The following is a 24,709-nucleotide window of genomic DNA, read 5'->3' on the forward strand; positions in this document are numbered from 1 at the left end:
ACAACACCCACTCATCTGAGCTGACAGTTTGATATGCTCCTCCAATAAAAAAGGACTTCACCACAGAATTCTTGTCCTTTTCATTCAAGTGTGAATTAATTAATATTTATATGTACCCAACAAACAGCATTAAGCATATATTGAGAACAGAGCAATAAGAAATCTGGGAAGCAGATACACAAATAAGTTGTATGCATTCCAAAGAAAGACCTAAGCCCTGGTGAAGTGCTCCTGAAAAGGCTTAAAAGTACTACTCCACCCAGAAGTTCCTACTGGATGCAGAGTTGCTGAGGGGCAGTGGAGTCATGCACATAATGTGGGAAACAGCCCCGTTCACTGTTTGTAAGTTTATTTAATCTCTTCCATACCTGAAAAGGGTTTCCACTTCCATCTTAACTCTTCTGGTCTGCCACCAACCTTTCTGTCTCCCTTCATCTCTGCCTTCAATAAAAAGGTATTCATAGTCACTCTTCCTCTTTTTCAAATATTGCAATAGGGGAAATCCTGAGGAGGAGATGGGATAGCTAAATATTCCTCACTCAATGTCATTGTCCCTATATGGATCAGCAAAGCAATATCAATAAAACGATTGGCCAAAATATAAAGAAAGGGGAGATCTAGTTATGATCTCTGAAATAAACGGGGGTGTAACAGAGTAATCTGCCGTTGCTTCAGCCTGATATGCCTTTAATGAATCTAGCTTTGCATAATTTAGTATTGCCATGTGGAAATGATGTTTAGATGAATGTGAACATACCATGCAATGCAATGTTTGAGCTTTCATACCTAAGTCTAAGAACCTACAAATGATATCAAGGTGTGGACACATTGGAAGATGGCATTAATGGCTCTTTGCTAAGGGTGGACTACTAGTGGCTCTCTGTGTGTTCTGGCCTAACACCGCGATCAGTTCTTGCCAGGAAAGCCAGTGTGGATGATGAGCAGAGCTAAAGGCCTAATGAAACCCACACATTGTTTGTCTTTCCTCTATACAATCATAACCGCATTGTCAAGTCTTTAGGAAGACAAGTCAAGCAAAGCATGATCTGATTGACAGAGACTTGGGTATGACATGATCTCATTGCAGTAGCTAGTTTTCTTTCAGGAAAAAATACCTTAAGCAAAAAGTTATTTATGGAATAATCATTGGAATGCTAATGCCCCAAGAAGACCGATTATTTATAAATAAAATAAATAAATAAGCCTAGAATCGCTTCATGGAATGATTTTATTTAGATGGCAAACTTTGGACGGCACATTTAGGTATGTTTAATAGCAGTTCTTGATACATTGTGTGCATTATTACATATTAAGCTGAAATGGATAGATTTGATTTGTTCCTGTTAACCTTGCAAGAGGAGAATGGAAGAATTTTATGTGTATACATTGTTAAAAAGAATCAATAGTGGAAATTGGATGACATCCCATCCCATCCCGTCCCATCCCATCCCATCCCATGAAGGTGCTGTTACATTATTTATAAAAGTACCAAATTATAGTACTTCTGATATGCTATCTCCCTATATGACTTCCTTGTTTTGGGGCACATCTAGTTGCTGTTCATTACCAGGGGAACTGTGTCTAGGCTTCTGATCCTCACAGATTCCCTTGCCTTTCTTCCTCTTGCAAGGCACCCAGGATTCCTTACAAGGTTCTCGTACTCCCCATCTTACCCTCACAACAAGCCTGCGAGGTAGGTTAGGCTGAGAATTAGTGGCTAACCCAAAATCAACCAGGGGAGACTATAGCCCAGGCCTTCTGTATCTCAGTCCAGCAGTCTTTACCACATTGCCTCTCATAAGTAATATATAGTGCCTTGGTTAGTGTCAGTTAAATGCTTATGTATTTATTTTGTTGACTTTGTTTTAAGTCTGGGAGCTTCTCAGAGCTTTTTTAAGTATGAGCAGGACAATCTGATAAGATTGTTTCAGAATGAAGTACTTTTACCAAAGAAAATACCTGAAGAAAAGAAAAGAAAGTGTTGATTGAAGATGAACGTGTGCTTGTTATTGTTCCATATAAAATAAACTCAAGAACTCATTCTGTGCCTTTTCAATCTGAATTCCTTGTTTGTATCATTATTTGCTTGGACTTAAAACTGCACAAGTTCTAATTTGGACATTCTGGTAAAAATGACACAACAAAAAACGCACATAAGGCTCAGTGATGGAGCAAAGCAAGAGTGAACAAAACTTGACTTCCTGTCCTAAAATACGCACCACATTGTGCTATGCTTTAACATATCCTGCATCGTCACGCTAGTGCCAGCCCCTGCGCAGGTGAAGCAATACGGCATCCTGCTGGGCTGAGCTGCAGACCCACAATGTCTCCTCCAACCTCCTCACTGTTCTTCCAATGCCCAGTCGGGCAGCAGCTTCCAAAATGAGATGCGTTCAGTTGTGCTGTGACCTCTGTCTATTTATTGCGAACATGTCTATCTCTTCCTCTAACAACAGTAATTCAAAGCTGCTTAAATAAAATACAAACATAGTTAAAATCTATAAATCAGAATCAGTGACAGCATTTGCACATCCATCATCACTCTGAACCATGATTTAGCCAAACATTCATGAATAGCTTCTGAGTATAAAATAACTGTATAAATATATCTATCCCCTTTTTTCTGTTTCCATGTAATTAAGCAATAAAAGCAATGAATACTGGCCAAGACAATGTCCTACTATACATGCCAAAATCATCTTCCAGTAATTATGGTAAGCCATCCCGAGACGTTCTGTAGGGGACGGGATAGAAAAGCTTCTAATAAGTAAGTAATTCTAAACCTTTAGATATGACAACCAATTATTTAAATTCTGCAAGCTCCCCAACATGTTTTCTTTATTTAGATGGTTACTGTAGTGAATTTCCTCAGTGATGCATCTATCACTTTGCCAACACAATCAGGTGAAAAAGAGTAAAACAAAGCATGAAGTACATAGTTGTGATGGACATTTTGAACAGAAAATATTAAAACTAAAATGATGATCGACATCTCATTTTGAGGAAACCATGGCAGCAACTTCAGTCACAGCAGACTGATTGCCATGTAATTCAAGGCCACTGTTTCTCTGGCGTACACCTGGAAATATAAAATGAAACCTTATACTGATTAATGAAAAAAAATTAAAGTGCTTCTGTCACTATCTTACTCATTGACTTGATTCTGAAATAACCTTGCAAAATGTGAATGATAGTTTTGTATGTTGCTAGCAGATTATAATTGGTAAATGTTAACCCATAATAATAGTGCTAATGAATAATTCCCAGCCAGTCTTTTTAAATGCAGTAGATCTAGCATTGCATTGGCTGATCTCTTTGATAAAGAACATTCAGAGCTCTGTTTTACACAGAAAACTGCAGATAGAAAACTGTATTAGACAGAAAACATATGCTATTTATTTTGACTACAGGTATATGTGAGTGGGTCCTCTTATCACACCATTTCACCTAAAAGTTAAGGCAACAACAAAGTTTCTCTCCCTTCCCACCTCTGCCATTTTATCCTTACAGCAACCTTTGAGGTAGGCTAGGTTCAGAGAGGACAGCTGTCCCAAGCTCACCCAGTGAGGTCCATTGGTGATCAAGCAAGCATTAGAGCTCAGGTCTCCTTGCCCATCTGACAATCTACCCAATGCAACCACATTGACACGCATACTGAATAAGCACTGACTAGCAATATATAAACATCAACTTGTTCTTGGCTTCAACACAAGGAAAGATGCTGAGGCTCTTTCTTGCCCTTGTCCCAGCTCTGAAAAAGCCATGGTCATGGCACATTTGTATATTCCAGTAGAGAAAAGCTGGATAAACTGTATGTTCAAGAAACTGGGCCACCTCCATTATGTAGTGGATTTTTAAATTTTTATTTACCACCATGTATAAAATACTGTGCATTTGTATTTCATCATCCCAGGAAAAGTACATTCTCTGGAAAAGCCCATCATGCAGAAAGGTCTCTTCTCCTCTCTTCTTTCTCTTCTCTTGTCTTCTATTCTCTATTTATTAAAAGCTTTTCTATCCATCCCCTACAGAATGTCTCAAGATGGCTTATCTGACCATGGTATAATAAAAACCCAATTAAAATCAATTAAACATTAAAATATCTGGGAAATAAAAAGGTCTTCTCTGGTCTGGTCTGCTCATTCCTGGACTGTTCTGTTCAGACTGCTACATATTTGACAGACATTCCACAACTAAATCATTTCCTTTCATTGAATCATCATACAGGGAACATCTTCACGTAGACTACAGTCCTATAGCCTGGGAGTAGGTTCAAGTGAAATTAGTAGAATTTAAATACACAGGTTGTTAAGGATGCAACCCTGCAGTGCTAGATGGGCAATCCTGGGACTTATAAGATGTTTTTCTGAACGTGCATAGGATTGCACCCTTGACTTTTAAAAAAGAGCTGCTTTAATTGCTGTTTCTGGGGGAACCTGTTTTGGCACAATAACAGAGAGTGTGACTTAGTGATGGGCGGAATTAGTCAGGCTTGGTTCCACTCTCCATGTGAAGAGCTGAACTGCAACCGTACTGCTACAACTACTTGCAGGATGCTCGAGTGCTTGCTCAACTTTCCTTGTGGACAGAAGGAAAAAACACCAGTACACTGCTGGTGCCCAGTGACAGCTTTCTTGGATGCAGGAAGGGAGCAGCACAGACTGGGGAGGAGCCCTGTCCACTGCCTCCCCCAATCTGCGGCCTAAGCAAGCTGCCTCAGGGTGCCCCATGTAAGGACCACCCTTGCTCCCACACTAGTGAGTATAGGCTTGGAAGTTCAAGTCAGCAATGTCTACTGGGTTGCCCCTGTCTATATGTGTATTGTCACTCTCAAAAAACTCCAGTAGGTTAGTGAGACAAGGCTTCCCCTTTAATGATGCTTTCAAGGTGACCCCCAGAATGTAGTGATGTGCTTCTGTTGTGAATATTTCCCATTTCTTCAGGACATAGACTACAATATAATGTTCCTCGGAAAGCATTATTCCCCTAGCTAGATTATCTGTTTCTGTCACAAATATGCTATGAAATTTAATTGTCACAGGCATCTGGCTAAATAGTACCATGACATGGGCAATACAGCTCCACATGGCCACATTCCATTTTCTAAACTTTTATTTTTATTAGTGTCTGCTTTAAAGCACTTCTGGTGCTAGTTTAAAAGTAGGTTGAAAATCAGCAAAGCAATAGCTGCTGGTCTATAATTTTACCCTGATGAGTCTTCTGAGCAAAATCTGGATGAGTTTTAATTGTACTCATGTTTTTAGCTTTGTTTTATAGGCCCAGTCTTGGCCTATTTTATTTAATTAATATTTGAATTTAGTGCAGAGATGAGAGTTTAAACAGTAACTCAGAGGGTGCTCTGTGATTCTATATATTCCTCAATTTTATTTATTTATCTGAGGGCTTCTCTACATGAAACATTTATCCCAGAGCTTACAAAACCTTCTTCTTCTGTTTCACTGTGGGAGGAAATTGGGTGGTGGTAGTAATTTTTTGCTTTCCTGTGTGTTTTATTAAACAACCACAAGCTGGCACTACAGTGTAGTGCAACTGTGAAAAATATGCAGCTCGCTTGAAGTCCTAAGGAGTACAATGAAAAATAATACCACACTCAAAGGGCTTCTCCATATATGAGGGGTTTCTCTTGCTGCTGCAAGAGGATTCTTCTTCCATTTTCATTGCAGAGAGAAAAAAAGCATCTTTTACATGGGACATTTTCAGGGGTCTCTTCCTTTATCAATATTCTGTTTATCAGTCACAAGATGTTGCTGTGGTATAACTGCAATATGGCTACTTGCATCTTTTCCGCAGGCATTTGTTCTGGTTTATTGCAATTTAAAAATTAATAGCAGACTTTCCTTGCTGCAAGCACATGCGAACACACATACACACACACGGCTGGAATGACTGGGAGAGGCCCTGAAGGATACCGACATCATGAAAAGCTCCCAGAAACTTCCATGGTGAGTGACCAAGAGCACACAAGAATTATCTCATGTGCAGAAGAGCTAGCAGAAAAGGAGGGACCAGTCCCGGATGATGACAATGCCATGCAAAGGGCCCACAAAACGTATGTGAGTGAGGAAGCATGAAAGCACTGTGAAAACCTCATGCAGAGAAGTCCTTAAAAGTAAGGAAGGTATTCAGAGCAGAATCTTGACAAATATAAATATTTTGTTCAGACAGAATTGTGTTAGCCAGTCACATTTACCATCAGGTTAATAAAGAGTGAATGACTGAGTAGCGTTTTAGATTCTAGGATTTATTGTTGCAAGATAAAATTTCATTTCTTTCCTCAAGTCTTCCTCAAGTCTTCCATCTTTTGAGAATTCCCTCATGAAGTTTCATTTTTCATGTGCAAGCACAGTATACTACATGTTAGTCAGTCCATCTAGATCCATGTCTCACACATGGCTGCCACATGGAAGATACCAAAAGTTTGTTGGTGTGGTACTGCTCCCCAGGGTACCATACTGTTGCATAAACCTACCCCATTGCATGGGTTGTCCCTGTTCTTCATCCAAACAGTAGTTCTTCAGAGTATTGTGGCTGTCAAAAGCATCTTGCCCTGATAAAGAGCTACCCCAGAGAGTGGCCTGCACATGCTTTTTGCCTGGAGCCATATTGCAAGGAACACCATCAGCTTTGCTCACCAAATCCCAAGCTTAGCTTTCTCTGGCCGTTCCAAGGTGGAAGCCAACACCGAGTTTCTTGCCTGCCAATGCATGTTAGCTTCCAAACAGTTCTTCCAGCTAGCTCTTCCCCAAATAAAACAGAAACAAAATGTTGGGCAAGTTTACAATTACAGCTAGTGTTTGCTAGCCTGAAACGGCTATAATTGGGTCCAATTCACACAACCTTTCTTCACTGCCCCTTAGTAATAGCAGATTGCCCTGGAGGAGGTATTTGTAAGATTCACTGAATTTAGCAAATATTCCTACAAATATCAACAGAAGGGTTGCTATTAAACTAAAAAGGCAAACGAAATTGAGTAGTATAAAATTTTGAAGAAACTTTTCATGGACAGATATGTCTGCCTTTGAGAATACACAATTTGGCAGTAACAGTAAGGAAAACCCCAGAACAGGAGAAAGGTGATGGCATTTGGTACATGGAATAATCAGCCTGGTCTCTGAGTGCTAGGTGACATTATCCACCTCTTAATATTATAGGGAAAATTAATGTTTACCTCGCTGATACCAGAACCAGAAGAATGCCTTTTTTTCTAGACTTCTGCTCTGTGCTTCACAAAGAACCAGCTATGTGATCCAATATGGAACACAGGGAGCTCTGACTGAATAAATGAGGCTACCTACATTTCCAAGGAAGAACTTCTCTGTCCTTATATCCTTTGGTGGATTTTTTGGCAACAAGCATGGCCTAACCAGCTTTAACCAACCTCATGCACTCCAAACATTTTGGGCTATAACATCCAACATTCCTATAACATCCAATATTCCATTAGCTGTGCTGTTGGGGGCTGACGGAAGATGAATTCCCCATGATCATGGGGAAGGCTGACTTAACATTATCACGGGTACCATTGTAAATACATGTCCTAGAGAAAAAAGCCCTATTGAACATAATGACTTTTATTCATAAGTAAACATGCATAGGTTTGCACTTTAGTCCTTTTTATAAAATACAGATGAAGGCTTTCATATCTAATAATATTTCTTCCACAACCTTGATCAGTTTCCATATATTTTTCATGTTTGTTTTTCCTTAGCATCCAGCTTGATGAGCAGTTTTGATGAACTTAGAAGTTTGCTGCCCAGAAACCCTGAAAAGACCTCAGGCAGAGCTGCACGCATTGGCAAAATCAGAAATTAGGCCTGCCCTCCAGCCAGGAGGCTGGCCAGCCAGCTAACTATAGCATGCACAGCAGTGTTTCTAGTCCTCTGGGACTGTTTTCTTCTGTTGCCATCAAGTACTCCAGAAAAAGAAGAAAAATAGCTGCTATATTTGTGAGTTCAGTGTGTGTTTTAAAAGCATAAATGGAAACTTAGATTTTTTTTCCAGATCACTTTAAGCCCTCTCTTTATTTCATCCTGTAGCAATATGTACCCCATTCTGCTCTGCTCATCATGATAACTGCAGAATTATAAAAACTCTCATTCCTTATGACACTTCTTAAACTGTAAAGTAGAACAAAAGCAGATCCCAGCCAGAGATAGAGCCTAACTCTAGCCCATAATTACACATGTTGATATTTCACAGAATCACAGAACAGCCAGGTCAGAAGGGCCAGGAAGACGATTGAGTCGAACCCCCTGCTCTTTAATTCTTCAGTGCTCATCTTACTATACACACTGTTTTTTCCAGGATCACTTAAGTCATGATAGATTGATTGTGATCATGAAAAATCTACCTTCAGTCACAGAGAGTCTTAAGTGAGCAGACTTTGGGAGCTCTACCAGATAATTCAGTTTTGCACTCTCCCGCTTTACATACCAAATTCCTCAGGTTGTTCAATGTGCAAACTGCCCCATTCTTCGAACAAGCTGTTATTCTTTAAATGGATGTTGACACTGTCTGTCAGGACACAACCTGAAAAAACAATATTCCACTGAAAATTCCTGGGGGATGGGAGAAGCACAACAAGGTTTGTGCACCCATTCAATGAATGCTGGCTCCAGCTGCCTTGGATACTGCCCAGGTACTCCTACAGTTGATGAACTGAGCCCATGTTAAAATAGCCAGTTAACCTTATATGTGCTTTACCAGGTAATTATTTTTAGGGTCTAAACATTCTGTCATATTTTACCTGCTAACGATCCAACATGACTGGATCCTGCCAACTTCAGCACATTAGGCTTCATGCAACTGTCTTATCACACTGGAGGCAGGTGGATTTTTCCAAGAACCAGCATGTGCTAAGTGCTTGTGTAAATTGGTACTGGTTTGTTTTATTTAGAGGGAGCCTACTAGCTAAGCCACTTGCAGAGAGAAATGGATCTTGTGGGGAGGGTGCAAATGACAACCTACAGAGCACTGGGGCAAAAGCAAACTATTTTATTCCTGTAGTCATAGGGGAAGCATGACTCAACAGGGCTGAAATCAAAGTTGAATGCACTTGGAATAGGATCAGCATCATCATGTGGGTTGGCAGGCCATTTTGTTGTTGTTGTAACATATCAGAGATGTAGAAACAGCTGGGGGAAATGGAATGGTGGTGCCAGTGGGAAGAAGAATGGCAGCTGTGTGCTCCGTAGCTCTTGTAACTTGCATGGTCTTCCCAGGGCACAGTGCAGTCTGGAGGCTCGTAGACCCCTGATCTCGGAGGACTGCAGGCATTGCGTGTGGGGCAGAGGGAAAGTGAAGGCAAACATTGCCTCTGTGCTTCTCCCACCCTGCAACACATCTGTCTATCTACTCGTAGGCATTATGCCTCAGAGAGAAGGAGACCAAGGCACCAGCCAGATACTTTGTATCCTGGATATGTTTGTCTCCTTTCCTCCCCACTCCTTAAGCCCCTTTTCTGAGGTTGCTGTTATGGGTGTGGAGATGAAGCTGGCTCAGTTCATTCTGCACCAGCTGTAAGGGTGGGCAGGGAAGAGGGATCGGAGCTCGAAGATGCCGCTGCAAGGTCCAAGCACATTTCTGGTCGCTGACTCCCCGAAAATTCCATAGCCATCTAGACCCTGCCCAGCAGCCAGAGGACTGCACTGTCAACCTGAGCTCCATGTGACCATTAGGTCCAGCATCTGCAATTAGCTAGTTGCACCATGAAATGTGTGCCTTACTATCCAGGCAAGGAGAAACATATGAGCATCCTTCTGTGGCCATATGTTATGGGAGAATGCATGATCCATAGCAAAGAAACGTCTTTAATGATAAACATACAATAGGGAATTTCACTCATTACACAACCAACCAACCAACCAACCAACCAATAGCTCTATTTTAATGTGCACAAATATAAAACAATATGCTCATATGAGGCAATTATTCCCAGGCTACCAATCCAAGAATAAAAATACATTCACATTGCATTTCATGAGCATAATTGTTACACTTTGCCCATATAGCTCCATTTCTGGAAACAGAGCCTGTGAATCCTAAGAACATTGTGTTTTGTTGAAAGTACTTTCTGTCTGATATAGCCAGATTAATTTCCACTGGGGAAAAATGAGCACTTTCCCCTCAACTCGTACCCTTTTTTATTTGTGTGCTTATGCCCAGCTTGACTCAACATGAGATAAAAGCATGTTTCCTAAAATTGCTTCCACTCTCAAATCTGTTGTACAAAAAAGAAGCAGCAGCTCAACATGAGGGCAGTCCATCATACTTTAGATCCCTGAAAGACACGAAGGACAAGGGCTTATTACACCATGGAGCAGATAACAAAACTGCTCTAATAACATTAATGAGAACAGCTATTCACATACAGGTGATTTCTTCACCTGTGGTTTGGGAAAAGTATCAGGTACAATGATCACTGGAAACATCTGGAAGGAATAGAGAATTTTGTACTGTTCTTCAGCAATAGAATCCTCACCACCAACTCTAAATCAAGTGTTCCCTCCCAGCAGCCAACAGATGTGATAAATAGCCAAATGAAGCAATTAAGCAGATGGCAATTAATCTAGGGCTCATCTGTGCATCCACAAAATTCCCATTTGCAGAATGTTGGAAATGCACAGAACAGATTTGTATAACAGGCAGTTCTGTTCTACTGGGAGAGTGTGAGAGAGGTTGGAAAGAATCGCTCTCTGAGGTTTGTCTCTAGTAAACTGCCACAGAGTTCCTCTTGGAAATACAAGGGTGTAACTGTGACTAGACCCTGAGACAAAAGCTAAAGGCCCCAGACCACTCTGAGAGTTGCAGGTGATGGCAGACTGGCCTGGCATCAGCACTCAAATGGGAATGTTCAGGGCTAATGCTGTTTGCTGAAACATCTTTTCTTATTTTAAAAATAACTTTATAGTCTGGGAGCTCCCAGCCAGTCATAATCAGGGCAACAGATGCATGTTTATAATCCTTTACTAAAACAAGACTGTTATTAGTCTAAAGTAATTTTTATAGCACCAGAATAGTAGGAGGCTCAATTTTACAGAGGAAAAGAAATATTAGGTGTATGGTTTACATCTAAAGTAATGTGCATGGCTTTTCAGACCTTGCTTCCAGTAAGACTATTAAATCCAGTGGGAAAATTATGAAAAGTTTCTATGAGAAGAGGCAATTAAAATTATTTCGCAATACGATTATTTCTACAACAATATTTTATTGATTTCTCTCTGCATATTTAGCAGCAGCCCATGAATACAAAGCAAAAGAAATTGCATGTACTCTTAGTAAGATCCAGGATTCCTTTGCAATGAAGTGTCTAGGTAGAAGAGGACAAGGGAAACCAGTCATATGTCCTGTAGTCAATGTTGAGAGGCAAATAATAGGAGATCTTAAATGAAATAAAATGAAATAAAATAAAATAAGCTAAAAGTGATTAATATTGGTATTTATTTCTGCTTGTACTGAATTTTTCTCTTCTGAAATTTGAGAGGCCATGGCTTAATTTGTAAATTCATAAACATTTTGGGATAGAAAGTTTCCCATTTATTATAATTTCTATATTATTCCTATTTACTTTTACAAAAATGTGACAGTCTATCATCATGCTGGAGACAAATTGCATACTTCAAAAATAGCATTTGAAAAAAAATGATAATGAACACTGACATTTACAGTGAAGAGAAAGAACATTCTAGAATGTGTCTCATCAAAATATCACTCATTAAATTAAATTAAATCAAAACAAAACAAAACAAAACAAACAGCAACAAATTGAATTCTCTTAGAGTACCAGTGTGTAACCCCATCATGTCAGTAGTAACTTTTCATGGAGGATTTTTAGTAGTGTATTATCACTCTTCCAATATAATATTGTACCAGATTTCTTCCCTAGATATGTATGTATGTATGTATGTATGTATGTATGTATGTATTTAAAACATTTCTATGCCGCCCCATTTGCAAAAAGCCTTGGGGCAGCTTACAAAACAGATACAAGTGTGGATTTTTATGACCACATGAAGAAAGAAAACTCATATTTAGCATTTGGGAAGTGATGGTGGAGGCAGGGGGCATCTCAATTTCATACAAATGTGGAGTTGCTCACTGGCTTCCTCCTCAGTGCATGATTCAGATGTTGGCAATTGGGTGGCCTACATAGCAAAGAAGCATCCTCTGATTGAAGATATCCTCTATTTTGAAGGGCTGCTAAAAATTCCAGGGCCAGCCTAAAGATCCAGTGAGATAGGAAGGAAAAGCAGAGGATTTCTCAAGTAGGACCTGAACAGCACACAGAACAAGCTCACAGGTGACTCCATATTCTCCATATTGTTAATTCTCAAAAAAATATTGCCTTTATTTTTAAATTATAGTAGTTCTTGCTAAATGTTCAGGCATACATTAGAGTATGGGATTTTTATTAATATCTGCTTTCTCATTTGTCCTTTTAGGATGATGTAATTCCTCTCTTTTGGTAACACTCTCAAACACTCCACACTTTTTCACTGTTCCTGGTGAGAGCCTGCAAAATCTCTTCTTGTCTTTCAATTGCTCTATAGGAGCAACTGGATAATTTCTGCCAGAGCCCCATCTCACTGGCTGAAATAATGATCTATATTTTTCTACCCCACAGTTTGCCCCTACATTTATCTGACATTTATCTGTGGAGAAGGGGGTGCAAGAGAATTACGAGTATAGTGAGGAACTGTCCCACTGCTTTTCAGTGTAACTTTTAACACTGAGGGAATCAGACAAAAGGCTGCTAGCCTTAAAATCCACAGGAACCAAAAGAAAGTTCCTTGCATTGAGATGCCTGTAATCTGTTGGGATGCTTAAGAATTCTCATAAGTCTGTATAGGGGTGCAGAATGTAAATACAAGGGCCTTAGGAAATGAAGTCTTGCTCACAAGAAGCTCTGAATGAAACAATTGGAATTGTCTTGTGCTTGGACTTTGTCTTCCCTGCAAAAGGAAGGACTTTAGGGGCCAAGAAGATCCGAGGAAAAGCCCTGCCATGTACACTCCCTATACCATCCTGTGGATAGAGAAACTGAAGAGTTAAAGGGCAGGGAGGCAGTTTGGAATTAAGTCAAGATTATTGATGAGCTCCACCAAAACAAAACAATATTCTGATCCAATCCCAGGACCTCCTGCTGCCCCCATTTTTTAAGTCTTCTCCATCTACAAATTGTTCTAGAACTTTCTATACTCATTAAATACTGATTTCTATTTAATAAGGCCCTGCTTCTAGTCGCCCAGTCTTGGTGCCGCCTGTTTCATTCCAAAGAGCTGCAGTTTAACACAGGCTGTTTAGATAATCCTCCTGTCCATTTTATCCTTGCAACATCATGACGTAGGTTAGGCTGACAGTGAGTGACTGACCAAAGTCACCCACCGATTTTCATGTCTGAGTGAGGACTAGAACCAGGGTTTCCCAGGTCCCAGCCCATTACTCTAACTATTATGCCATTCTGGCTCCCAAAATCTGAATTCATTTTAGTCTGTTGCAACCAACATGGTAACCCTCTACCCTTGTTTATCATGATGTGTCAATCTCCCATAGGGTTAGTTGTCAGTAACCATGGTTCTCACTGAAAATATATCTTTTTTAAATCAATTTTTATTTTCTTAGCATATACATAGAAAAAATATAAAATAGAAAAAATTAGTATGAATAAAAGAAACTAAAGTGAAGATAAACAGAATAGACAAGATTGCCAAGGGAATGTTAAATAAATACAGCCTATATTACAGCCCCCAAATGGATTCTCTTTTTATCTTCCCATGCTTTATGAGAGTTTCCCGAAAAGAAATCATTATTCTACACCTCAACAGATACTGCTTTCCTTTTTCTGTTCCTAACTCCCCTGGACTTCCATCAATACTGAAAATATATCTTGATGTGTATCTTTCTGGATCCTAGCAGCAATCCTAGAAATCTTACTTCGGTCCTAGAAATATTACTTCAGGGGAAAAAAGTTCACTTTTCAAGACTTTCATTAGTAGAACTGTGCCAAAAGTGGCCTTCTAATGTCACATCCCTGGTTTTCAGACTCTAAAGATAGATGCAGCTGCTCTGGCAATTTGGTGGAGGGAGAATGAAATGTTAATCCCAGGTACTTCCAGAGCTTCTCATGTGGGTTAATTTTTCTTCAATCACTATTCTACATACTAATAATGGATTCCGTTCTCTGCACCAAGCTGGTTACCTCAGCACCTCTGAAAAATTCTGCCTTGTAATGTTATACATCCACCACAGCTACATTGGCATCCTGTTGGCCAAGCCAAAGTTACAGGGGTCTTCATAGAAGACTCTTTGCTCCAGTGGGGACTTCCATGAAAGGAAAGGGGAAGGAGGCAATGCTCTTTCTACTGGAGCCTCCCATTTATATGAGCTTCCTCCTCCAGCACTTGTTCCAAAGTATCTCCCACATTGTGGAGCAGATTATGCAGGGATCTACAGAAGAAAGACTGAAACTGTGAAAATGGCCTCTCAACCTTTCCATTCAGAGATGCCTCCATCAGATGAAAGAGACTTACATAAAGAGATGACACTACTGATATCCTGTTGGAAGAACATTGAAAAATGGACTCACCTGCTTTATGGCACACAGCAGCTTCCCATAGCAGTAAACAATAATGAAAAAGGGAATGACAAGGCAAAAGATGAAAAGGCAAACAATGTAAGATACGTTGTTAGCATCCCTTGAATGCCAGTTAACTGAGCAGGTTGTGCCTGGTCCTTCTGGTCCATAGCTACTCCAGCCAAAAAGTGGTGGTAAACTCCAGATTAAAGAATACATCCAGGACAATAGGATTCCCATCCATATTTTCTTGTAGTTTGTAGCATCTGCTTCTGTTGTTCCCATCATAGTGAAGTATCGTTCATATGAAAGCACAGCCAAGGAGATAAGTGACACTGTACCTATAAAGAAAATTATTTTTTTATAGAACTATTGGTTAAACAGACTGGTGCAGTTTATATTAAATAGTACTTAGAAGTGGTAGAAAATAAGCTTTGTTAAAAGAGTGATTTGAGTCATGAGACCCATGGAATGACCTCCCCTTTGTGATCTGCCAGGCACCAACCTTGTCATCTTTTCAAGTGACCTCCCTACTGCCAGGTTAAGCTGGCTCTTTAAGCCAAGGCTTTTAAAGATATATTTGCTTATCTAGGTGCTTGAGAGGATTACCTGTTCCAGGTGTTTTCTTCTTCACTGTATGTTTTAGCTGTTATTACTTTTTGTGTTCCTTTTGATAAGTTTTATGCCATTTTATTGTATTTTATTGTACATAATATACTGTTGTAAAACTGCCCAGAGAGTTTCATCTATTGGGTGGTACAGAAATGAAATAACTGCTCATCAACAGTTTTTAAATGGTCAGCATGGCAATGCAACTGATAGAATATCAGTAAAGTAAGTCAGAGATGGAGTCAATACATTTTATTTTATACATTGCCCTAGACACACAAAATAGGTTATCTAGGAAACTTCCTTATCCTCCATGTTTCAGAATGCAAGACAACAACAAAGGAGAAAGAAAGTTATATAAAAATGAGTTCTCTAGATAAGAATGTGGTTCTCTTTTTGAATTCTCTTCAGTCCCACACAGAATAATTACAGCCTTTTGCTTTATACCAACGTATTGCATTGTTGTCAGAAACAGCAGCAATTTGAAAAGGGCATTTTAAAAACATCCGTTTAAGTAACTTCTGTGGGTGTTACAGTCATCAAAACTCCTACTCCCTGCTGTTAGCACAGAATGTACCATGCAGAGGAAGCTAGCAAGAGTGACCATCTGAAATTCTGTGTCTTTCTTGTAATGCTGCTATCAATTGAATGACACACGAACAACCACAAAGACCCAGTCTGTTGAATGTAACAGGACTACCAGAGAAATTCTTTGGTGTCTTTAGTTGCTGCCAATAGGTCGAGGGTCCTTTCAGACATGACTTCTATCCTGCAATTACTCAGCTTCAGACAAGGAATTTTATAGGCAATATAGGAACTGGTCATTCCAGACAGTGCCAGCTCCAGGTTTTTGAGGGCCCCTTCTAGAGCCGCTTTCTAAATAAGGCAACCTTTTCAATGCCATTGTAACCAGCTCCTGTTGACCTCATCTTTCTCATCATTTCTACCACTGGCATGTGTGAAGAGGCAGGTGAACAAACAGGTTGCAATGAAACAGAGGAGGAACAACTCCAGACAGCTCTTATCAAAGGATCTCTGCCCTTGAGAGTGACCAACCACTTGAACTCTTGATATCAGGCCTGGCTTAGACCGTATCATCTTCCATTGTAACCTACCCATGTTTCCTCCTCATCATCATCTTCTTGTTGGTCAACAAACTGACAAATTCCAGAAATATAGGTGCAAGGTCTAGGGTACTATGATGATTGAAAATCAGTGAGCCTAGCAGTGTTGGAAGAATGACCAACTCCCCAAAAGCAAACATGCCTTATGACTAGAAGGTGGACCTCTCAGACACTCAACACTCTGTCCTCTCACCTCCCTACATGTTTTTCAGTGTTTTGGAGACACAAAACCAGAAGATGCTATTTGGAGAGGGAGCTGTTTCTTATCTGTTTCTGTCTGTTTCTTAGAGTATCTATATCTGTATCTATCTGTTTCTTAGAGTACAATATATCCCAATTCTAGCCTGGCTTTAGTTATGGTGACTTTGAAGGGAAGCTTTCTCCAGCTTGGAAAGCAAGAGAAATGTATGGATTGTTTACTGAGGTCACAGACTAATATGAATTTTATACAAACTGATTAAGACTAGCTAGATTAAAAAATAAACTTCTACATGGACATTGAAATAAGAAGAAAGACACAGCAGAAATGGTCTGATGGAGTCTGATTCTGCTTAGTTTTCATTTGACTCCAGTGTATATCCTTAATTTAAACTAAGATGTACTATGAATATATATAGCATGGGAGATGCGTTGGGGTGGCAAGATCTGGTCTGGCCTCCACATGCTCATTACAACATATGCACAGTTATCTATAATCATTCTAATGAATGCATAGGAATTAATGCTGCAGTGTGAGAAAATTCAAGGTGGCCATTTATTTCTTGAAGTACTTTAAAGGAATGCTACACCTTACAAATATGTTGCACTGGACCTTGATATTAGCGCATATGTGTGTGTGTGTTTGTGTGTGTGTGAGAAACCCTGCATGTAATCAGATATGCTTATGTAAACATATAATGAGTGAGCTTAGGTTTATGCAAATGGCACTAGAAACATGCCATTCTCAGCTTCCACTCTGTGTGCCTGTTTCAAGCACTGCCATAGAAGCTGGAAAGCAGTGTGATGTAACAGTTGAATGCTGGATTGGGGCTTGGGAGATCTGTGTGCTAGTGCCCATTATACCATGAAGTTCACTGAATGACCTTGACCCTAACCTAAAACAGGGTTGTTGTGATGATGAAAATGAAGAAGGAGAGGGCCATGTAACAACAACAGAGATAGAAATCGAAAAATCATGGCATACTCAAGAGGCCCTTCTCTGAAACTACATAGCATGTCTCTATAAGATCAATTGAATGTCTAGGGACTATAAATTCAATTAATGACAAATTTCCCCACCATATGCTACATTGCCTTGTTGAGATTAAGCAAACAAGAATAATATTACAGAGAAAAAGCCATTTGAACTGGAACTGCCAAAACCAGATTAGCAGTAGAGAAGAGGCTGTTGCTGCACCAGACACTGAATCGCTGCAAGTATGTTGCCCCCTGTATTTAGCCACCTCCTGCTCTTTATAAGATGCTGCCATTTGCTGCATGGACCTTTCAAGGTACTTGTAGCTCATCCACGTGCACGGTGGACCTGTGCATGATGCTGGGGAAGGGTTTTTGGCAGAGCCTTTTTGCCGCCGCCGTGTCATACAATGTGACTTGTAAGCTGTGCAACGGATGCTTGGGTCTCTGGACACCTGATGCTTGAAGGAACACACATGTTGTGAAGCTGAGACTGAGTGATTTGTCCTCCCCTCAGAACTTCTGTTGTTGTTCTTTCTGTGTACATGGGGCTCTGTTTACACTTCCTTATTAGAAGATGCATCACCTTGTTTGCTCCTGGAGTGAGGGATGAACAGTGTTTTTTCTGACATTTCCCAAGTTTCAAAAAAGTCTGCTTTTAACTGAAATAACTAATCAAACAACTATATCTGGATATCAGTTCAGGCACCTGCAATTAGGAATAAATTGGCTTCTTCAGTAGAATCTATAAAAAGGCTAACTTCTGCATAGACAGCCCATTCAACAGTGGCCCTTAATCTTCTGTGCATAGTTTTGACAGGGTTGGAGAACTTTCACGGGGAAGCCCATTCCCACCAGCCCAGTAGCCCATGTCTAAATCTATATCCAATGCAATGTGTTTTAGTAGATGGATACAGTATATTAAGAACTTTTACTATCAGTGAGTAGAAATACGCATTTTACTGGGGTTTGTTTTCTTCATTAAGATCTCTATTGTACTTTTTTTAAATCTGAAAGCAGGACATCATGTATACAAATAGTGATCTAAATTTTTGAGTGCTGAACTTTATGTAGCCAAAATAATACCAGCTATATAAGAGGGAGGTTCCAACTAGCATAAGGTAACCCAAGGTTTCCAGGTGTACAAAAAGCCCTTAGAAAAAACAATCAGAGAATGACCACAAACAGGCCTGTGAGGACTGAACATGCTCAGCAGGCATGAGATGAGGTAGCCCAAAAAAAACCACACAGTTGCTGGACATCAACATTTTTAAATTGATTTAAAAAAAATAGCTACCCGATCTCTGGTTTGCCTCTCATTAGCTTCATTGTTGGGTTTGAAGTGAAATGTCACCTTCTTTGACACTTGACAAAGAAGCTAATGGGAGGTGAGCAAGAAGAAATTTCCTGCCTGATGCAAAAACATGGCATAAACTACCATGGCATAACTGCCAATTTCAGGAAAATTGACTGTAAAAGAGTCTTTAAAAGCTAACGCTATTTGAACAGGGACATCTAGGGGAACAGGAGAACACACTGGGAAAAGCCAGTCTGGATAGGCCATCCGGAAGCATGGAAGAGTACAATTATATCACCCATTCTGACTGCCGATTTGGTAAAATATTGTTAATATGCTCCCAGAAATACAGGGAATATAAATAAAGCATGTTGCTAGAGAAACAATTCTGACTATTTTTAACTTTTGGGATAGGCTGGATACAGGTATGAACTATTCAGAGAAAGATCCTGACAAATAAAATTCTGTCTATGCAGAATTAACAAAACCAAAATGTGAACCATTTTGCAATACTGGGTGAGTTAAGAATGCAACATTCACCTTTCCCATCCCTGCCTCATTCATCTAGAACAGATTTTTCGGTTTCCTGACAGCTGAGACAGGCACACTCAGAAGTCATCAGGAATGTACAAGAAACTGGTTTTATATGTTTAAGACTAGAATTTACCCAGCTTGCTACCAAACTGGGCTGCTGCTTCGAATGCCATCTCTTGTTGAACTTTACACATTTATGCCCTTGCAACACCGTTTCTGCACAAAAGAGAACTATGTTTGATAATCTGCACATTTTCACAAGTCAGAACAGGGACATTTCAGGGACATTTCAAAAACCTTTCAGGAGGTGGCCATTTATAGACCTCCACAAATAAGGAACTGCAGGACCCAGAGAAGAGGACTAAAGAAAACCCAGACTGTATAAACTTTTCCTATTTATATGCATAGATGCAGTCTGAGAAATAATTGCTGTACTTGTACTGTGGAAATGCAGTACATCCTACCACATCCAAGGTGAGCTGTGTGCCTACCCAGTCTGCTGTTAAGATGCTAACAAGATGGGTAACTACAAGGCCCTGTTCCCCTTCTTACGGTTCTTTGAGTTTAAAGCAGAACTTTTTAGTTTTTGAGTATCCGACGTGCAGTGAATATGTGTACATCTCTCCAGTGATAACCACAATGCTTTAGGCAATGGGTGCATATTGGTACCATTGGAATCTGCACACAAAAATATGTAGAGATTACTGTGTGAAGGAGAAGAAACTGGAAAATGAAGAACATGAGCAAGATCAAACTTGACAGAATTTCCCATCCCTTTCTGGTTGTTTAGAAGGTAACTTGTAAAATAAATATATGGCCAGGTTGAAAATGCAGCCAAGAAATGGTGAAATTTCTAGACCGAGCTCTTTCTCTACTAAAACATGTCATAGACAGGAAGAAGTCTGTTCAAACAGTAAATTTATTGTTGTTAGTTTATAAACATGCATCAGTAAGAGCTTGACATATTTGTCAAAATAAATGAGACTGCATACAGAGATTGGGGGAGGCAACCTGGGTACCCTCAAGGTGTTTTGAATGACAAATCCTATCAGCCCCATCCAACATGGCCAATCATTAGGGATTGTGGAAACTGTAATACAAATTAACTGAATAACACCAGGTTGCACCAGACTGGCTATATTCCATTGCAGCTAAAGTCCTATCTCTGGCAGTGGCTTCCATACAATGCATACTTATTTGTTTGTTTGTCACCCTGCCTTTTTTCTTTTCAAGGAACTCAAGGCAGCTTACACAATTCTCTTCCTCGTCTCCTCTTATCCTCATAACTACAACCCCGTTGGGTAGGTTGAGCTGAGATTTTGTGTCTGGCCCAGTCACCCAGTTAGCTCCGTAGCTGAATGGGGACGAGAACCCAGATCGCCTGAGTCTTAGTCCAGCACTCTCAACCACTACACTACACTGACTCTGTATTACATGCCAACCAGGTCACTGGGCAAGACCATTACCTGCTATTGTCTGCAGCAATGGATAGCAGCACTCCAAGGTTTCCAGTAGGAATTTTTCCAGCCCTGCCTGGATTAAACTTTGGAACATCAGCATGCAAAACACATGCTTTCCACCTGACCCTTTCCATACTTACCATTCTTTGTGTATTGCCCATAAATTTCACTCATATTTTTCATTATTATTCACATTACTGTACACTGTACATTTGCCCAGCATTTCACATAAGAACCCTGTGTTTGATTATATATGCTATACTGAGTTCATGGACACAGTCAAACTGACCTTCAGTCTTTTCTTCATTAGAGTTTTTCACCCCGATATAGAACATCATTATTAGTTATCACCTCCCCCAACACACACATTAGTCTATAGTTCTGAGGTGTAGATTGCTACTCACACTGTAGAGTTTTTAACTTTTTCCAAGTTTTAAGCCATGGGTAGGTAACTGGTACCCTCCAGATTTTTCCAACTATCTTTCCCACAATCTCCATCCATTGGCCATGCTGCTTTGCACTTATGGGAACTGTAATCCCATTATAAACCACCCAGAAAAATTTGGTTGTGGGGCAGTATAGAAATGAAATAAAAATCATTAATAATTATTAATACTGAAACTTCTGGAGGGCCCCGGATTGCCTTCCTCTGGCCAAAACTTTACTGCAAAAGCAAAACTGCTACCGAATGTGTTGACTAGGAATAAATCCCAGTGGTACAGTGGACCTTATTCTCAGTTCATGGTTGCAGCCTTGATGTCCTATTCATAAACATTTTACCAAGCTAGCTGCTCACTTTCTAAAAAAATAAATTCTGAAATCTAAATAGCATACTACAACTTCCCACGAAAAGAAACAGATTTTCATTTCTGCAAAGACTCCATCATGTACTTGCCATACTGCAGCCAGTCACTAAGTCCCAGTATTCCCTCACATAAACAGAAGTGAGCAGACACTTGAACATGCAGTCCCATAAATCTTTACTGCTCCCTTTGTAGCCCCAGCTGTTCAGTGCATTTTTATTTACTCACATATGCACAAGTCTCAGAAACCTTCATTCTGTTATTGAATTCCAAGTTTATTTGTTATGAGCGTACAACACTTCCGACTTTGTTCCACAGACACTTAAATCATGCAAGTCTTTTTCATGCAGAGTCTATAGTATTTCTGTACACCTATAATTTCACCCACTGTTCCTTCTTTCAGCAAAAGAGAAGTTAGCATCACTTAACTCTACAGCCCTGTAAACTAATTATTCTGCAACCCTCACTTACATCCCTCCACACATATAGTTTGCAAGATTTCTGGTACTTTTATATGTCTTGTGCATTTTCTTTCTCTCTTGCCCACTTAGAGACAGACACAGAGAGAAGAGCAGCATCACTTAACCCTGAAGCCCTATAAACACGTAGTTGCATGTCCCTTACTTATCTCCATCCTCACTTAACAATCACCACTTCCCTCCATACTCTGCCATCACAACAGAGAATGTTGCAGGTCTGGATCCCTTTTCTCCATGCTCTAGTCCCAAGGCAGGACAACGTCAAGAGAGAAAAGCTTTCCAGAGAAAGCACACAGAGCATTGCATGACATTTGCAGGGGAGGCAGGCCCAAGGGAGGGGGCAAGTTCTGCAGAAGTCGAGGAGGAGTGCTGCTGGGTAAACCCAAATCCGCAGAGTAGCACTTACCAAAGAAGGTGTTGACAAAGCCGTACCACACGCAGCCTGCTGCCCCGATGAGCCACCTTCCCTGAGTGCTGGCAGCAAAGCTGAAAGGGGTGCCCACGATACACACCATCAGGTCACTCACTGAAATATTCATCAGCAGCAAGTTGATGGGAGACCTCAACACTTTATTTCGGCAGAAAAGCACCAGGACCAGGAGATTATTCAGGAAGCCGAAGGTGCCAATGATGCCAAGGCAGATGGCTGTGACAAGGTGCCCGGTGGGACTCAGGCTGTGCCATTGTCCATATGGGTGATTGCTGCTGGTGGTGCCGCCAACGCTGCCGCCGCCGCCGCTGCTGCTGTTGCTATACCAGGCACTGCAGCTGGGGCTGAAGCTAGGCACAGTCATCGCAGGAAGGCTCTCTCCAAATCTCCTGCAACTGCCTGGCTAAGCATTGCAAGTTCAGGGCAGAAAAAATCTGACAGATACACACAGAGGACACGGAAAGTAGAAGAGGAGGAGGAGAAGCCTTTGCTGTGTTCGTCCTTTCTGTTTCTTTCTTTCTGGTAATGTTTTCAAATTAGGTAGACAGTAACCTCAGTAAGTTAAAATGAGCGAAGAATTTCTTTCAGTGATGCTCCACCATCTGGCTGAGAAGAGATGGTTCTTTCTGCCTTCCTCACTTATGTCTGATGTGCTGCATCAAATCAGCAGCGTAACCAGTGCAGCCTGATAATAAAATGTAGGTCAGGGAAACGTACTCAGAAGGAGCTGATCTTACCATCAGGTAAACAACAACATACAATGACAAGGTGAAATGGAGGAGGGGCTTACTTTGACCCTCTTGCATGGTTAGTGACATGTGCTAAATGCTTCCCACCATGACCACATCGAAGTTGTGACAGCTCTTTAGGCTTCTGAAGTTTCATGCAAGTTTTCAGAGTTGCATACTGCTCTGTCTGGAGAGAAAGAAAGTAGAATGTTTCAGCATTTATGCAGCAGCTGAAATATGCATTTTTCTTGGAACTACTGTGTTCTCAAGTTTTTGTTTTGAACTCCAAATGTAGTTCATATGATACAATCTTTACCCAACAACAATAAATACACTGCTAAACCAAATTATGCCCACTAATACAAAGAGAGAGAAAATGAATGCTTCAAATTACATGAAATCTGTTTCTTCCCAAAAACTCATATTCTTTCTCACACAGAAAGTTCCAGTTGTTTCGCTGGTATCCATTTTAAAGGATCTTAAGGCATAATTTTATTGGAATTAAGCATTTCTTGGTGGGGTGGCCAGTGGACAAAGCTCCTGCACATTTATTAAATATATGGAATAGGAGATTTTAGAAACTGTCCATTGTTATGCAAGCTTCAGTCTTCTACATGACTTTTAAAGATGGAGGAGTAGAGTGCTTCCTTGCTCTTGCACTCTTTTGCTGCCTTGGTGTGTTTTCATTTTCTATAGGAGATATCATGAGGGGAGAGGAATGTTGCGAGGAGGCATACCTCATAAAAGGATCATGGATTCTTCTCACCTCCCCAAGTTGGCACATCAGCTTATGATTAGCAGTTAGCTCCGTCCACTCTTTTGTCATCCCATCCTTATGCCTGGAAGAAGATGGATACCTCTACAGACTCGCCCAGGCTATCTGAGAATGAGCAGAATGCTACATTTCTACTTGACTGCATCCAGACCAGCCTAGGGTCCAGTCCTATGGAGAGCTTCAACTGTTGGGCAGTAGGGAAATTAAAAACATAAATAAAATAAAAACATACACCATGGTTGGTTGGGGGATGCTTGGAGGTTTTGGAATTTTTATGTCTAAACATGCATAGGATTGCACTCCATCATATATCACCAACTTAAGTTCCATTGATTTCTCATTCTCAGGATCCAACCCAATTCAACTATAACTGATGGTCAATGTCAGTAGTTACATAATTCTTATGTACTTATCCCTTTGGAAAATCCTTGCATTTTGCCAGCACCAGGTCAGCAGGTGGAAAAAAATACAGATACACACAGAGGAAATACAGTATAAATAATGGATTTTGTAGGGCAAGACTTCTTAAATTATCATTAAAAAATATAAGAAAGGTATCATTAATAAACCAGAATTGGCCAACATAGAACCAATAATTGAAAACAACACCAATGGAACCCAGTAGACAGCACGCTATTAATCAACAGAATAACATTATCATTTATAAATAGTTATTGGGGAATGGAGGAAGATAAGCTCAAGAT

The 24,709-nt window shown here is 40.2% G+C and overlaps 1 protein-coding gene across 1 annotated transcript in view; it reads right to left on the reverse strand.

Annotated features, from left to right (window-relative positions):
- Positions 1-22,866, reverse strand: part of LOC123024788 (parapinopsin-like) — a 54,178-nt gene extending 31,312 nt beyond the window's left edge. The window contains exons 1-2 of the mRNA XM_044432944.1: positions 22,479-22,866; positions 14,606-14,934 (exon numbers count right to left, since the gene is read on the reverse strand). Of these exons, the coding sequence (XP_044288879.1) occupies positions 14,606-14,934; positions 22,479-22,866 (717 nt within the window). The remainder of the gene's footprint in view (positions 1-14,605; positions 14,935-22,478) is intronic.
- Between the last annotated feature and the right edge of the window lie 1,843 nt (positions 22,867-24,709).

This window comes from Varanus komodoensis, unplaced genomic scaffold (genome assembly GCF_004798865.1).
Source record: "Varanus komodoensis strain SLA01 unplaced genomic scaffold, ASM479886v1 scaffold25, whole genome shotgun sequence".
Taxonomy (NCBI): Eukaryota; Metazoa; Chordata; class Lepidosauria; order Squamata; family Varanidae; genus Varanus; species Varanus komodoensis.